Raw genomic sequence first — 15,485 nt, 5'->3', positions numbered from 1 at the left:
AGTTCTAAGAGCAAACGGTGGAGTCCCAGATTTTCAAGCCCCATCGGAGTGTCCCTAAAAGGGTCATGGACCCCCTTATTGATCCTCTGCCTAATCACACGAGCCAAGGCGTGAAAACAGGTGTGGGTCACAATCAGCCAAGGTTTCGGGTGAACACTTTGTGAGACCTTGCCCCACCCTATCACGTGACTTACTGAGGTCAAATGGCCCAGGATGTGAGTGGGCGTGGTCTCAAGGGGACAGATGGTTTGACAAAGGAGTGAAAGAAGCCATCTATGTCCAGAGTGAATGACCATCTTTGAACAGAGGCCGAGGCTTATGACACCAACTGTATGCCATCTATAATCCAGTTTTGAGATCCTTTCCAGACGCCTTAACGCATTAACAGTACTGCAGTACTATCACAGTATTACTAACTGAAGAGTGAACTAACTGAGACAGCTCTGGTGGTGAGCACACACCTATGTGAGGGTGCACCTGTCTCACCTCCTCTGAGAAGAAGCTGTTGATCTTTTTGGTGTCTTCAATCATCCGTTGAGCTCCGGCAGTCTGCTGCTCCTTGCTCTTCATCTTGGTCTTCATCATCCTCTTCACATACTTAAGGACCACATCCTGATGCAGGTCGCAAAGGAGCAATTGCAGACACACAGTGGGGTCAGACAGACAGACAGGTGTGCAGACAGATGCACAGGTATGAAGGCATTTCACCTCTCTGCAGACTGGTTTCAGGTCAGTCAGGTCGACCAGCTGTTGGCTCAGAGAGTCCAGGAGCAAGTCGACGAGAGGAAGTGAGCCATTCAGCCATCGTGGCGTCCACAGCTGACTCCAACACACCTTCTGTCATTTACAGAAATAAACGCAGTAAACATGAAACTGTCAGATCTTCAAACCGTGAGACGTGAGCACTGCTCTTAGTGACATAAAGACGTTTATCAGAACAAGCTTCAGGTGAATAATGCAACGTTTCACGATAATACTTTGAAAACCTCGGTGACAGGATTTCCAGGTGGATTTGATTTAAGGACTTCTGTTAATGTGCAGGTTTCTGAATATTATTACTGCAGTACAGTATTCGTACCTTCAGTTCAACGTGAAGAGGACAGGTGAGATACCTGTACCCACAATCCCTCAGGGCAGACAACGCATTCAGACAGCCATGCTTCTGCTCCTGAGACAGATTTCCTGTTTTAGCTGTGATGTAACCCCTGAAGACGAGTAGAGAGAACCAGTCAGCAGCAGAGCTCATGATCACACAGCTCACCAAAACATCAACAATAAAACGATTCAATGTTAAAAATAGACCAACAAAGATGAACAGTAGGAAGAAGTCAGGCTGTAACATCATGATAAAATTTTTATTTTTGTTTCCTCTGCGAGTCCTCTACAGTTTAAATGTGAGGCAGTCTCCTGTGGACAGATATGAAATATAATTCTTTATTTTCTGTATCTGAAATAAAAGCAATGGATGACTCTAACATTAAATATAAGCAAGTCTCTGCTGTAGGAAGACAAAATGGTTAACTCTCTCTATCAGTGCTGTCAGTCAGATCTGCAGGTCATGTGATCCAGGTCATGTGATTTTTTTCTTTTCTTTTCTTTTTTTTGGGGCCGCCTGTCCTGTTTGGTTCTTTTGCCATCAGAATTATTGTCTGAAGGCCAAGAAAGATGTCCAACGGATTTACTATACCAAGTGGACTATCCCGGCCTTGCCATATTGGTGCATTTGATTGACCTTTGTTTTTATTGTTTATTTATTTTATTTTATTTTCAGTTGTTACATACAGGACAGACATGACTGGAGGGAAGGAAAGGGAGAAAGAAAGGGAGAGAGGGAGGGAGGGAAAGAAAAACAGCTGGGAAGAGGAACAGCGATAAAGGGCACAAAAAAAGGAGGGGGGGGGGCAAAAAAATATATATATATATATATCCTGGATCATCTGTTGAGAAAAAAAAAGAGAAAACAAGCAAAAAAGAAAGCAATATAATAAACAACACCATCAAGATAATCTATGTGTATACAACAGTAAATACTAAATATTATTGTGCAGCACGTAAGACACACGTAAGTGTGCTTTGAGGTAGCAGCCAAAAAAGGTGTAATTTGTGTCTGTGAACACCTGTGTGCCCACCTGTGAACACGAGCGCGCTTGTATTCCAAAGGTTTCTTCATGTAATGATGTGCTAGAAGGTGTGGGGAGCCATAGCCCCATCCCCCAGGGCATGAAGCAGGTATGGAGGTGATCCAGGCCCCAGACATCCAGAGACCCCCAGAGCGAAAAGTCCAACGAAGACCAACGGAGGGGCAACCGTGCTGAGGGGTCACCCAGCAGCCACGGAACAGGAGCCAGATGGGGTTGCAGTGACGTGCCCGCGAGCTCCGCCGGCAGCCAGCTGTACCAGAGTGGACCGAGCCCCAGGCCCAGAGGCCGAGGGCACCCCACCCCCCCGAAGGGGCCCGACCGAGCCACAGGCGCCAGGCCCCGACAAGCAGCCACTGGGAGTGAGCCGGTGCATACCTGAGCGCCCAGCCCTGGACACTAAGAACCACCAGCACACCGATGTCTGAGGGAGAGTGGTGAGGGGAGATAGGCCTCCATACCTTGGAGGGCCTGAGATGTCCCTAGAGAGGTGGCATCTAATACCCGACCTGACATATAGACACACAAACAGGCACACACAGATACGAACATCCATTCCCACCCCCATGCACACATATGCAAATACTCAGCACTCACCCAACGTGGAGACAGACAAAAATAGACACTGTACACACAATCACACTCTCCAAACATACTCTGTACCCCAGGTCCAGGTACCCTCGCCCCTAGAGGGGGAAAATGCACCTAGACCCTGGAGGTTTTTTCCCCTGTTCCCTGGGGTGGAGACAAGCAGACCGCTTGCAAGTCCGCAGTAGCAGGGAGGCCCCACATCCCAGACCTCCTCCTCCCAGCCCACCTGCCCTAACGGGTAACTGAGAACGGGGGTGTGTGAAGACCCCAAACCTCCCTTTTATTTTCACGATGTTGTAGAAATGAAAGAGAACAGAAAGTGATCACAGTGGATGACAGATAAAGTCCTGATACAGAGACGAATGTTTCATCTGATTTTTACTAAATAACTCTGAAATATTCCTGATGTCCTCCAAGGAAGACGTCCTATTAACGACCTCCTGATACTCTCACTGAGTCTGACATTAGACTCTTTTGACATTTAAGTTTTTTATTGATTTTGCAACATATACTTTGACATTAGACTCTTTAAGTCTGATGACCTCCTTCATCGTGGGGTCATCCCTTTGTGCCTGCATCAGGACATCAGGTTTGACTTCCTGGAGTGCGGCGCCTGGCTGCAGTATGACGTCCTGAGAGGAAGCCAAAAGGACAGCCGCCCACGCAACTTCTTTCTGCTGGGCTACTCTTGCTCCCTCCCAAGCCGCTCTTATCACCTCCTGTCACAACTCTTCGGTGCACACTGAGGAGAGGTTGTTCACATCCAGGAACGCGGGACAGCGTGTCGGCATCTATGTTTGTTTTTCCTGGCCTGTATTTGATGCTAAATCAGAAATCCCACAATTCCCTGACCCAACGATGACCGACTGCGTTCAGCTTAGCTGTACTCATGATATACGTAGGCGGGTGATTGTCTCTGTAAATGGTGAATTGTGGTGCATAGAACAGATAATCTCTGAACTTTTCGCACACTGCCCACTTAAGAGCCAGGAACTCCAACTTGCCACTGTGCAGGTGGTAGTTCTGTTCAGCAGGCAACAGGGTTCGTGACCCATAGCCAATGACGCGCCACTTCCCGCCCTGCTGTTGGTAGAGCACAGTGCCCAGTCCCTGCTCGGATGCATCAGTGTGCAAAACAAGGGGCTGGACAAAGTCTGGATATGGTAGCACTGGAGGATGGACTAGCATGTGGACCAGTTGTTCCAGTACCCTCTGATGCTCAGGGGTCCAGTCTATGGGGGCCCTTTGGTTTTGCTCTGACGGCCATGAGTGGGCCACTCTGACAACTTGCTCTGGAGTAGCTCGTACAGTGGCTGAGCTATCCTTGAGAAGTTTTGTATGAAAGAGCGATAGTAGCTAAGGAAGCCCAGGACCCTCCTAAGATCACCTACTGTCTGTGGTGATTTGGTCTTCAGAGCCAAGACAGCTTCCAGATCCTTTGGGTCCATCCTGACACCCTCAGCGCTAATTAAGCGCCCCACATAAAGAACTTCTGTTTTAAAAAGCTCACACTTCTCAGGCCGCAGCTTCACACCATGGACCTGTAGGACCTGAAGCACTTTGCGGACCACCTCGTCATGGGCTTTGAAAGACTGTGAGTAACAGAGAATGTCGTCAAGGTATGGTACGCAACAGTCATCCCTCAGCGAACCTAAGATCTCTTCCATACTTCTCTGGAAGGCAGCAGGTGCGTTAGTGAGCCCGAACGGGATTCTCACCCATTCGTGTAGGCCCCAGGGTGTGGTGAAGGCGGTGAGATGGCAGGAGCCTTCATCCACAAACCCCTGGTGGTAAGCCTTGCCTTGATCAAGGATGCTGAACCAGGAGTATCCCCCTAAGGTGTCAAGCAGGTCGCGTATCCGAGGTAGTGGGTGTCGGTCCAGAACCGTTTTCTGGTCCAATAGATGATAGTCTATGCAAAGACGGAGTGAACTGTCTTTCTTCCGCACGCACACGAGAGGATTGGATAAGAGGACTTGGATCTTACTATCCATCCCTTCACCAGCAGGTCTTGCACGTACTCTTTAACCTTCCGTAGTAGCGGCTTAGGTATGGAAGTATATGCTCTCTGCACTGGTATGTCATCATTTAGGTTTATCACCATTTTCAGGTCAGGATTACAACCAATATCATTCCCATCCCTCGCAAAGGCCCTGCACTCATCAAACAACATTCTCTCGACAATCTCTTTTTGTTCCTCCTCCAAATGATCAAGGTACACTGGCGGATGCCACGACGTTGGGAGAGGTTCAGCTGGCTCCAACGTTACCTCGCGAACTGTTACAGTAGGTCGGGACTCATCTGGGGCCTCGGCCTCCACAATACGTTTGACTAGCTTTAAGGTGCCCAGGGCCGTCTTCCTTGTCAAGATGATATCATGTTTGGTGTCATTACTCAGAGCATTACACATTTGCATGGGATTAATGAAGAATCCGTCAATTTTAGAAACTCCCCCCATGCTGTCAGAGAAGAGCTGATGTTGACGCTTTTAAAGCATTCATGTCGTTTGATTTTTGAGCTGATAAATGGTAGGTCTGAAATCTCCAGATTATTGCAAAGTGCTTGTTCTGCATCTAGCCAAGGTTCATCTAAGAAGGTATGTTTTAGCCATCCTGAGATAAATTGAAGCCTGTTGGCTAAGAAGTAGTGTTGAAAGTTAGGTAGATCTAATCCTCCTCTATCCTTGGTCCTTAGACAGGTCATGTGATCTAGTCCACTCTGTTTGGAAGACTTTCAAAGACTCTCAGGTGTCTGAGAACTGAACAGGTTACCTCACCTGAGCTGCTGCTCGCAGACCAGCTGAGCTTTGGTCACTGAGCGGACATTACCATGGTTTCCCTTCACAAACTCCTCCACACACTTCACATAGCTGAAACACACACACACACACACACACACACACACACACACACACACACACACACACACACACACACATTTGTTACACATCTGGGTGTCAATCAGACGTGATTTACTTCTGCATTTTTTTCAGGTCAAAAACACACTTCAAATATTGACTGAAGATCAATTTTAATATGGAAAATGTGAACAAGCAGTGAAGGCTTTATGAAGAATTTTATTTAAATAAGGTTGTGGAACAATTTATTGCTGAGCTGGGGGACAGAACTGAGTTGACCCGTCAGCAGCATCAGTTCCTGCTGCTCTTTACCTCTTTGTGGGTCAGGTACTGCTCCTCCAGCAGCTTCAGCTCATCTTGCGGCAGCAGAGAACCCAGACAGGGCACCTTTATCTGTCCATCCAGCTCCGTATGTTCCAGGATTTCACTGCAATGAAACAATAGACATTCAAGATTACACCACTCGTCAACACTGGCATTGCAAAAGTACACAAATACTAAGGTGAATAACAGAAGAATGAATAAAAGAAAAAGACTAACAGCAGGAGCCTATGGAGAGTCTACAAAGTTCCTCTACATTCGTTATTCATAGACCTGGTGTCTATGAATAACGAGTGTACAAACACTAACCAAATTGACCAGTTGGCTCCACACCAACTCTGCACTAAAGGAAAGCCCTGTCCCAGTCCTTAGACAGGTTCCAGAAACCAGCCGCCTAACAGAGGCGGCTGTGGCAGGGGCTACAAACATAATGACCATATCTGAGTGTTTATATGATGTATGGTTTGGAGACAGTGGGACTGACAAAAAGACAGGAGACAGAGGTGAAGATTTTCAGAGACCAGTATAGACAGGATCAGAAATGAGCTGCATTGAGCATGTGGAGAAGAGGGAGCGTGGAGGATGAAGATACAGATACCAGGCAGAAGACTTCAGAGGAGGATGTAGTGAAGGAGGACATGCAGAGGGATGGTGTGACAGAGGAGTATTCTCGGATAGGAGGCAAATGATCTGTTGTGGCACCCCCTGCTGTACTTCAAACTACGGGCTTACTTTTTGTTACTAGAGTATTTAACCCTAGAACACTATCGCTGGGTGATTTTCACCCGAGCAAATACATTTACATGATTTCTCTCTCCTGCAGCTGTTATTGTGTCGAGGAGATTGTGCCTTCACCAGGGAAGTCTCAAATGTCCCAGGAATGGGTGTATCAAAGACCAGCTTTCCAGCGTTGATATTTTTTTTTTTTTAGGAATCTTTTGTTCTTGAATTCCAGAGTTTTCTGTAATTTTGGAGCATTACTTTAGCATCCCCCCATGACACTTTTTTTCATTTTGTTAGACATGGCACAGTTGAAAGTAAAAGCTGACCACTCTGATTTGTCATGTGTTTGATATATTTTGATGACAAGTACTTTTAGTTGGTCATATTATATCGGGTAAAAATCACCCGGCGTTAGTGATTGTGTTACTATTTATAGCGATAGTGTTCTAGGGTTAAAAGTAGAATAGGAGGCAGAGCCTTCAGTTTTCAGGCCCCTCTTCTGTGGAACCAGCTTCCAGTTTGGATTTAGGAGATAGACACTATCTCTACTTTTAAGACTAGGCTTCAAACTTTCCTTTTTGATAAAGCATATAGTTACGGCTGGATCAGGTAACCCAGTGTTTCCCAACTACTGTTCCGCGGCACATGCAGTCAGGTCCATAAATATTGGGACATCGACACAATTCTAATATTTTTGGCTCTATACACAACCACAATGGATTCCAAATGAAACGAACAAGATGTGCTTTAACTGCAGACTGCCAGCTTTTATTTGAGGGTATTTACATCCAAATCAGGTGAACAGTATAGGAATTATGACAGTTTGTATATGTGCCTCCCACTTCTTAAGGGACCAAAAGTAATGGGACAATTGGCTTCTCAGCTGTTCCATGGCCAGGTGTGTGTTATTCCCTCATTACCCCAATTACAATGAACAAATAAAAGGTCCAGAGTTCATTTCAAGTGTGCTGTTTGCTTTTTGAACCTGTTGCTGTCAACTGCCAGGATGAGATCCAAAGAGCTGTCACTACCAGTGAAGCAAGCCATCATTAGGCTGAAAAAACAAAACAAACCCATCAGAGAGATTGCAAAAACATCAGGCGTGGCCAAAACAACTGTTTAGAACATTCCCAAAAAGAAGGAACGCACTGGTGAGCTCAGCAACACCAAAAGACCCGGAAGACCACGGAACACAACTGTGGTGGATGACCAAAGAATCCTTTCCCTGGTGAAGAAAACACCCTTCACAACAGTTGGCCAGATCAAGAACACTCTCTAGGAGGTAGGTGTATGTGTGTCAGAGTCAACAATCAAGAGAAGACTCCACCAGTGTGAATACAGAGGGTTCACCACAAGATGTAAACCTTTGGTGAGCCCCAAAAACAGGCAGGCCAGATTAGAGTTTGCCAAACAACATCTGAAAAAGCCGTCGCAGTTCTGGAACAACATCCTATGGACAGATGAGACCAACATCAACTTGTACCAGAGTGATGGGAAGAGAAGAGTATGGAGAAGGAAAGGAACTGCTCATGATCCTAAGCATACCACCTCATTAGTGAAGCACTGGGGTGGAAGTGTCATGGCGTGGGCATGTATGGCTGCCAGTGGAACTGGTTCTCTTGTATTTATTGATGATGTGACTGCTGACAAAAGCAGCACAATGAATTCTGAAGTGTTTCGGGCAATATTATCTGCTCATATTCAGACAAATGCTTCAAAACTCATTGGATGGCGCTTCACAGTGCAGGTGGACAACAACCCAAAGCATACTGCAAAAGCAACCAAAGAGTTTTTGAAGGGAAAGAAGTGGACTGTTTTGCAATGGCCAAGTCAATCACCTGACCTGAATCCGATTGAGCATGTATTTCACTTGCTGAAGACAAAACTGAAGGGAAAATGCCCCAAGAACAAGCAGGAACTGAAGACTGTTGCAGTAGAGGCCTGGCAGAGCATCACCAGGGATGAAACCCGGCGTCTGGTGATGTCTATGTGTTCCAGACTTCAGGCTGTGATTGACTGTAAAGGATTTGCAACCAAGTATTAAAAAATGAATGTTTGATTTATGGTTCTTATTCTGTCCCATTACTTTTGGTCCCTCAAGAAGTGGGAGGCACATTTGCAAACTGTTGTAATTCCTACACCATTCACCTGATTTGGATGTAAATACCCTCAAATAAAAGCTGACACTCTGCAGTTAAAGCATGTCTTGTTCGTTTCATTTGGAATCCATTGTGGTGGTGTATGGAGCCAAAAATGTTAGAATTGTGTCAATGTCCCAATATTTATGGACCTGACTGTAGGTGTGCCGTGAGAGATCGTCAGGTGTGCCATGGGAAATTATTTAATATTAATTAATTGGTCCAAAAAATACAATTTAATAATTACTACAAGTAATAAAATCATTGTTGGGTATCTGTGCTTTCAATGCAGTGACTGGTAGAGTAATTACTCTTTCATGTCAGTGGGTGGCAGTGGGTAGCACAATATCACCTTGTTAAGTTAAGACAGAGTTAGTGATGCGTGTGGTACGTGGCAGCTGCAAGACATACAACAAAGATGGATAAATATTTGAAAAGAAAAACTGCGGACTCCGAACTGGGCCCTGGACAAAATTCTAATCCAGAAGAGCCTAGTACGAGTGGTAGTCAAAAGAAAGCAAAAACGGTGAGCTCGAGGCAATACAGCGAAAGTTATCTTTCGTTCGGATTTACTTTCACTGGAGATCCGACTGCACTGACTCCGTTATGTTTGGTGTGTGGAGAAAAGCTCTCAAACAGTGCCATGGTCCCAAGCAAGCTTAAACGCCATCTCCACACAAAACATCCCTCACTTCAAAACAAGAACACAGACTATTTTGTTCGCCTGCGTGAACAGGCTGAGAAACAGGTAACTTTAATGAGAAAAAACACAAAGGTGTCTGAAAGAGCTCTCAAAGCTAGCCACTTAGTGGCTGAACTTATAGCCAAATCCAAAAAAAAGCCATTCTTTCTAGTTGGCTCCAGGTGTAGCTTGTATTTTTTACTTCTGCCTCAAGGTCTCGTTGGAAGGTGTTTCTTTGATGGCCTCTCTTTTGCCTGCCTTGAGGGTTCCACCTGAGAGCCTGCCTAGTGATGTTGGTTGGTGATTCATGTAGAGCGTGCCCTACCCAGCACCATCTTTTCTTCCTGATTCTTTCTCTACTGGGAGTTGACAGGTTCTTTCCCATAGGTTATGTTACTGATGGTGTCTGGCCAGCGAATGTGGAGAATCCTTCTGAGACAGCTGTTCTGGAATGTCTGGATTTCTCTGTTTGAGGTTTGTTTGTCTTACAAGTTTCCGCCCCGTACAGCAGGACTGACTTCACGTTGGAGTTGAACAGTCGGATCTTGATAGTCTCGGTCAGCTCTCTGGAAGGCCAGATGTTCTTGAGCTGGATGAAGGCGACTCTTGCGTTGCTGATCCTTGCCTTGACATCTGCATCGGTTCCACCTTGCTGGTCGATGATGCCACCCAGTTAGTTGAAATAGTGTACTTCCTCCAGAGGACGTCCATTAAGGATAATTGGGTTATTGCTAATGGAGTTGACCTCAGTGCTCTGCGACGTGCTACTCGTGCTGATGCTGCGCCCTGGACACGGATGGCTCTTTTCAACGTCAGGTCGCTGGTAAACAAGACGTTTGTGTTAAACGATTTTTTTCTCCGCCATGAGCCTTGATGCTCATTTTTTTGACGGAGACCTGGATTCGCCCTGGTGAGTCGCTTCCCTTTTCTGAGCTTCTCCCCCCAGACTGTGTCTTTTTTAGCTCTCCGAGGCTTACCGGTAGAGGCGGTGGCTTAGCCTCGGTCTCTAAATGTAAATACAAAGTCCGACAGCTACCCTCTCCTTCCTACCTCAGCTACGAGGCTCAACTTCTGGAGATGTCCGCCTCGTGAACTTATCTGTTTGTTGTGGTTTACCGGCCACCTAAATATAATAAGACTTTTATTCACGAATTTGCTGACCTTCTTGGTTCAGTTATTTTTAAATATGACTGTGTGCTTATTGTTGGTGATTTTAACATTCATATCTGCTGTAATGACGATCCGTTAGCCAAAGACTTCCTTGCATTAACGGACTCTTTTAATCTTGCCCAGTGGGTTAACCAACCAACCCACGCTAAGGGCCATACTCTTGATCTGGTTTTTTCATATGGCTTGGACATTTGCATTAAGGATATAAGCAATGTTGGGATTTCTGATCACTTTCCTGTTATCTTTGATGTTAACTTATGTAATTCTGAACTTCACCCTGATGCTCTCCTATGCCCTACACGTATAATTAATTCTGGAACTGTGGAGAATTTTTCTATGTATTTTCCGAAACTTGCCTCCTTCATTCCTGACCGTTCCCTATCTTCCATGATTGATGACTTTGCTAGCATCTTTTTTTCCACATGCTCCTCCATCCTCAATACTGTTGCCCCTGTTAAAATGAAGCACCCTAGATCCTTTTCTCGATGTTGGCTAAACGATTCTACACGTGCCTTGCGACATGTGTGTCGCCGGGATGAGAGAAGATGGAAGAAAGATAGACTCCAGGTTTCTTATGATATCCTGCGTGCCAGCCGGTTGCAATTTCAACTTGCTGCTAAAATGGCCAAAGCTGCCTTCCTATCTAAAATTATTCTTGCTCATGGTCACAACCCCCGATCCCTCTTTAACATTTTCAATTCATTGGTTAACCCCTGTCCTGAAATGCCATTGGCGTGCTCTCCTGCTCTCTGTGAAATTTTTTTAACTCACTTTATTCATAAAGTTTTACATCTTAAGTCCTTGCTCCCTTCAGTGTCGAGTTTTATTCCCACCCCTGGCTGTTCATCATCATTTCAACAGTTTGAGCCGGTGTCACTCCATACTCTCAAGCGACTTATTGACCAATCAAAGAACACCTCTCCTGCTTATGATATCCTTCCATCTCGTATAGTTAAGGATTGCTTCTGCGTAATTGGACCCAGCATCCTATTGTGGTGGCACGAATGAGGGATAACCGGGGACAGTAACTAAGATGTTGACAACGCCACCTGGGGGAGGGAGTTACACTACAGGAAAGATTTCTCTAGCCAATGTAAGTATTACACTGGCTACCAAAGCCCACAGACTTGTTATTAACGGCAGAGGTGAGACAGATGAATTTTACAAATCAAAGTTTATTAAGAACTACTACTAAAAACATAAAATTATAAAATCAAAAAGGCACCTAAGGTAGCAGGGTTGAGACGGCAAAATAGATAATTAAAACACTTTATTAACAAAACGACCAGACTCCCTACCACAATGCTACCCTAAAAACAATCACAACATGTTAAAAGAGCAACTAAACAAAATGGTGGAGACCGGCCACTTGAGGAGGCAACCTACAGGGAGGAGTGCCCAAGGGTGCCACCAATTACTCACCCGTGTGATTTCACTGCAGACCTCACTCACACTAAACTCTAAATGGTGCAATCTACCTATGCCCGGTGTGTACACTCGCATGCATCGGGGAGGGGATTCCACCTCACGTGCCTAGCCCCTCAACAAGCGGCCGCACCTCCACTAAAGCAATAAAAGAAAGCATAAAACGTTAAACAAATTAGTAAAAGATCTACATAAAACAAATACACCCCAAATTACTGTTCGTTATAAAAGCATTGCATAACAAACAAAACAGCATATGACAAGACAGCAGCAGTATAGTGCAAACCTGCAACAAAAGAGGGAAACAGTTGTCAAAGTCCACCCTACTATATGCCACGTTATGATGAACACAAGAGTCCCACTTACCACTCTCTAAAGGGCAATACTAAACTGAGTAGCTTTCCTTGAGAGATCTGCAGCGCTTAACTGCCTAATGCTCGCAGCCACCTTGGATGGACAAGACTGCCAAATGACTCATTCTGGTAGTGAAGCGCAGCTGTTTCTTATAAGCCTGCTAATTGTCAACTGGGAAGGTGTGGATGTTAGTGGTGCGTTTGTGGACATCATGTAAAATCCTAGAATCTACTTCACTACAATCTACCCCCGGGATTTGAATCGTCGCCCCGAAGATTGACACTCACCGCCAAGGTCTAAACAGGGTAACTGTATTAGGCACAGGTGCCTGGGAGTTCATGACCCCTATTACTCTACTTCCTGCTGTCTGGGGCAAATGATGCAGATTCGAGTGCGTCCCAGCATTACCACGGGTAGTCCTACGTAGAGGGGCTATATTGTTGTGAACACCAGCCATAACTGGCAGCTGATCAGTGCAAGCCGACACCACGGGGGACGTTGAGGGTTCTAGCCCGTCTGGTCTACGAGGGCTAGGATTCTCTGGTCTTGGTTGGCAACTGCTTGGGGCTGGAGTAGGTTCAGAAACCAATAAAAACCACTCGCCACCTTGCATCGGTTCTTCTACAGGGGCAGTAGTATACACGGACCCATTTTGGTCAGGGGCCTTAAGCACTTTATACACCACTGAACTTAAAGCACCCTTAATTTTATCATGACCTCTGAGCCCAACTTTCTTCAGATAAACCAGCTGACCTTCTCGCAGGGGAGCATCCTTTGCTTGCTGGTCGTGGCGCGTCTTACGCCAATCAGCTACAGGGATTTGCTTCGGTTGGGGTGCGGGCAAATGGCCCACACACACATTAAGATGGGTTGGTGCATCTTTAGCCGACTGGCATCGCTCACACTCCTGGCACCACCGTTGGATGTCTCTATACATCCCTACCCAGTAGCACCATTGAGAAACCACATCTGCCGTGCTCCAAACACCCTGATAACCATGCTCCTGGCGCACATGTTGCAAAACCTGACCCTGAAGGGACTTGGGCAGCAATACCTGCAGTGTCTCTCCTCTCCTTGGATGACAGACCTTCCGATATAACACGCCATCCCGCTCCACTAACCTACTCCATTGCCTGACCAGCCCAAGGGCCAGCCTTGAAGTGCGACCACGCTCCTTGGCATCAGGGCCCCGCCTCCGCCTCCAAAATTGCAGAAACTCCCGGATCATGGGGTCAGTCTCCTGCAACATACGAAGGTCAGACAATGCGGAAAGGGAAGACCGAAGTAATGGTTTTAACAGCGGGGGTTACTGGTTTCCTACCAGTGATGCAGGTTACTGGTTTCCTACCAGTAACCTGCGGCAACGGGTCAGGTAGTACAGACTCTGAGCCTAGGATGCCCCCACCTGAACCTCGGCTCAGTGGTTCAGGGGGTGGAATTTTTCCTGCATGGAAGAACAAACAACATTACTTAAACTGGCTTGCGTTGCTGTACCAGCTGACTGCACAGGCATGACTGTGGGCTCACCAGGGCACTCTCTGGCAAAATGCCCAACCTTCTGGCACCGTCTGCAAATGACAGCCTTATTACGTGAAGCAGGATATGGTTTGGAAGCACTATTCAAAGCAGCAAGACTCCTTGCGAGCTGATTCAACTGCTCTTGCTGACTTTTAAGAATCTCTTTTAACTCCCGTATTTCAGATGCATAGGGTGCAATACCTGCTGGACTACCTCTAAAGGGGACCTCCTGGACAGTGTGTTGAAAGCCTAGCGCCGGGGGAACCGAGTAACTTCTATCCCTCCCGCCCTCTGGCATACCTCCACGCTCCCATAATATAGCCTCACGACGAACATCCATCAAGGTGGCAGTAGGGTGGCTGCGGACATACTGTTTTAATTCTCTGCGTAAGAAACAATCAAGCACATTTTCAACAAATTGGTCTCTAAGCAACACATCTTTGTTCAGCAGAACATGAGGGGACTGTTTCACAACTCTATCCATGAGGCACATAAGAGCATGTGAAAACTCTTGCAATGTTTCTCGCTCCTGCTGTCGTCTTGAAAAGAACTCTTCCTGCAGAGAGACATATGACTTAGTACATCCATACAGTTCCTGTAAAATAGTCAAAATCTTTTCGGGATCGTCTTTCTCCTCTGGAAGCCGATATTTAATCTCTTCTCTGGGCTCGCCTTCTAGATGATCATAGATGAAAAGGGCTTGGTCGGCTGGTGAAAGATGTCGTACCCTCAAACAGGCCTGCACCTCTTCCACCCATTCGGCAATACCTATACCAGTCTTACCGTTGAACCATGGGCACTTCCTCTCCCGAGGAATATAAATCAGTTTCTCAGTCGTGGGAGCTGAAACAGCAGAATGCCCATTGGTGGATGAACCTGTAGCAGCAGCACTGGTGCCAGGTTGCTCCGATCCTCGCTCTTGCCGCATCCGCCGATTTTCTGCTTGCAGCTGAGCTACCAAGTCTCGTAGCTGTGTGAGCTCTTCCTCCATAATAAACCAGAGTATTTAAATATCACTTTATAAAAACCAGAAGTCCGTCCCGACGCTGCCGCTGCTGCTGTCTTGCCGCTGCACTACAATAACCAGACCAACCGAACAGATTTAACCCCCCAAAAACGAAACAAAACAAAAACATGCAACAGATCTCTGCCTGAAAATATCCTGTCGACACAACGCCAGATTGTGGTGGCGCAAATGAGGGATAACCGGGGACGGTAACTAAGATGATGAATTTATCTATACTTGCAGGCTCTGTTCCTTTAGCCTTCACACACGCTGTTGTCCAGCCTGTTCTTAAAAAAAGGAACCTTGATCATAACGATTTTGTGAACTATAGGCCGATTTCTAAGCTTCCATTCCTGTCCAAAATACTGGAGAGGATCGTTCTTTCACAACTGCAGCCGTATTTGGATGCGAATGCCATTTATGATAAATTTCAGTCTGCTTACAAACCCTGTTATAGTACTGAAACGGCCTTGCTCAGAGTCCTCAATGATCTCCTTCTGATTGTTGACTCTGGACGCTCTTCAGTCCTGGTCCTACTAGATCTATCCTCGGCCTTTGATAT

General features: G+C 46.2%; 1 protein-coding gene across 1 annotated transcript in view; it reads right to left on the bottom strand.

Moving 5' to 3' along the window:
* LOC134642742 (tumor necrosis factor alpha-induced protein 2-like) overlaps positions 1-15,485 on the bottom strand; it is a 47,998-nt gene that overhangs the window by 12,314 nt on the left and 20,199 nt on the right. Inside the window, 6 exon segments of the mRNA XM_065471974.1 lie at positions 487-612; positions 682-834; positions 1,079-1,205; positions 5,506-5,588; positions 5,899-6,013; positions 7,815-7,826. Coding sequence (XP_065328046.1) covers positions 487-612; positions 682-834; positions 1,079-1,205; positions 5,506-5,588; positions 5,899-6,013; positions 7,815-7,826 — 616 coding nt within the window.

The sequence above is a fragment of the Pelmatolapia mariae genome, linkage group LG15 (genome assembly GCF_036321145.2).
Source record: "Pelmatolapia mariae isolate MD_Pm_ZW linkage group LG15, Pm_UMD_F_2, whole genome shotgun sequence".
Classification (NCBI taxonomy): Eukaryota; Metazoa; Chordata; class Actinopteri; order Cichliformes; family Cichlidae; genus Pelmatolapia; species Pelmatolapia mariae.
The sequence above is the reverse complement of the archived record's forward strand: the minus strand, read 5'-3'. Positions and strand labels throughout refer to the sequence as shown.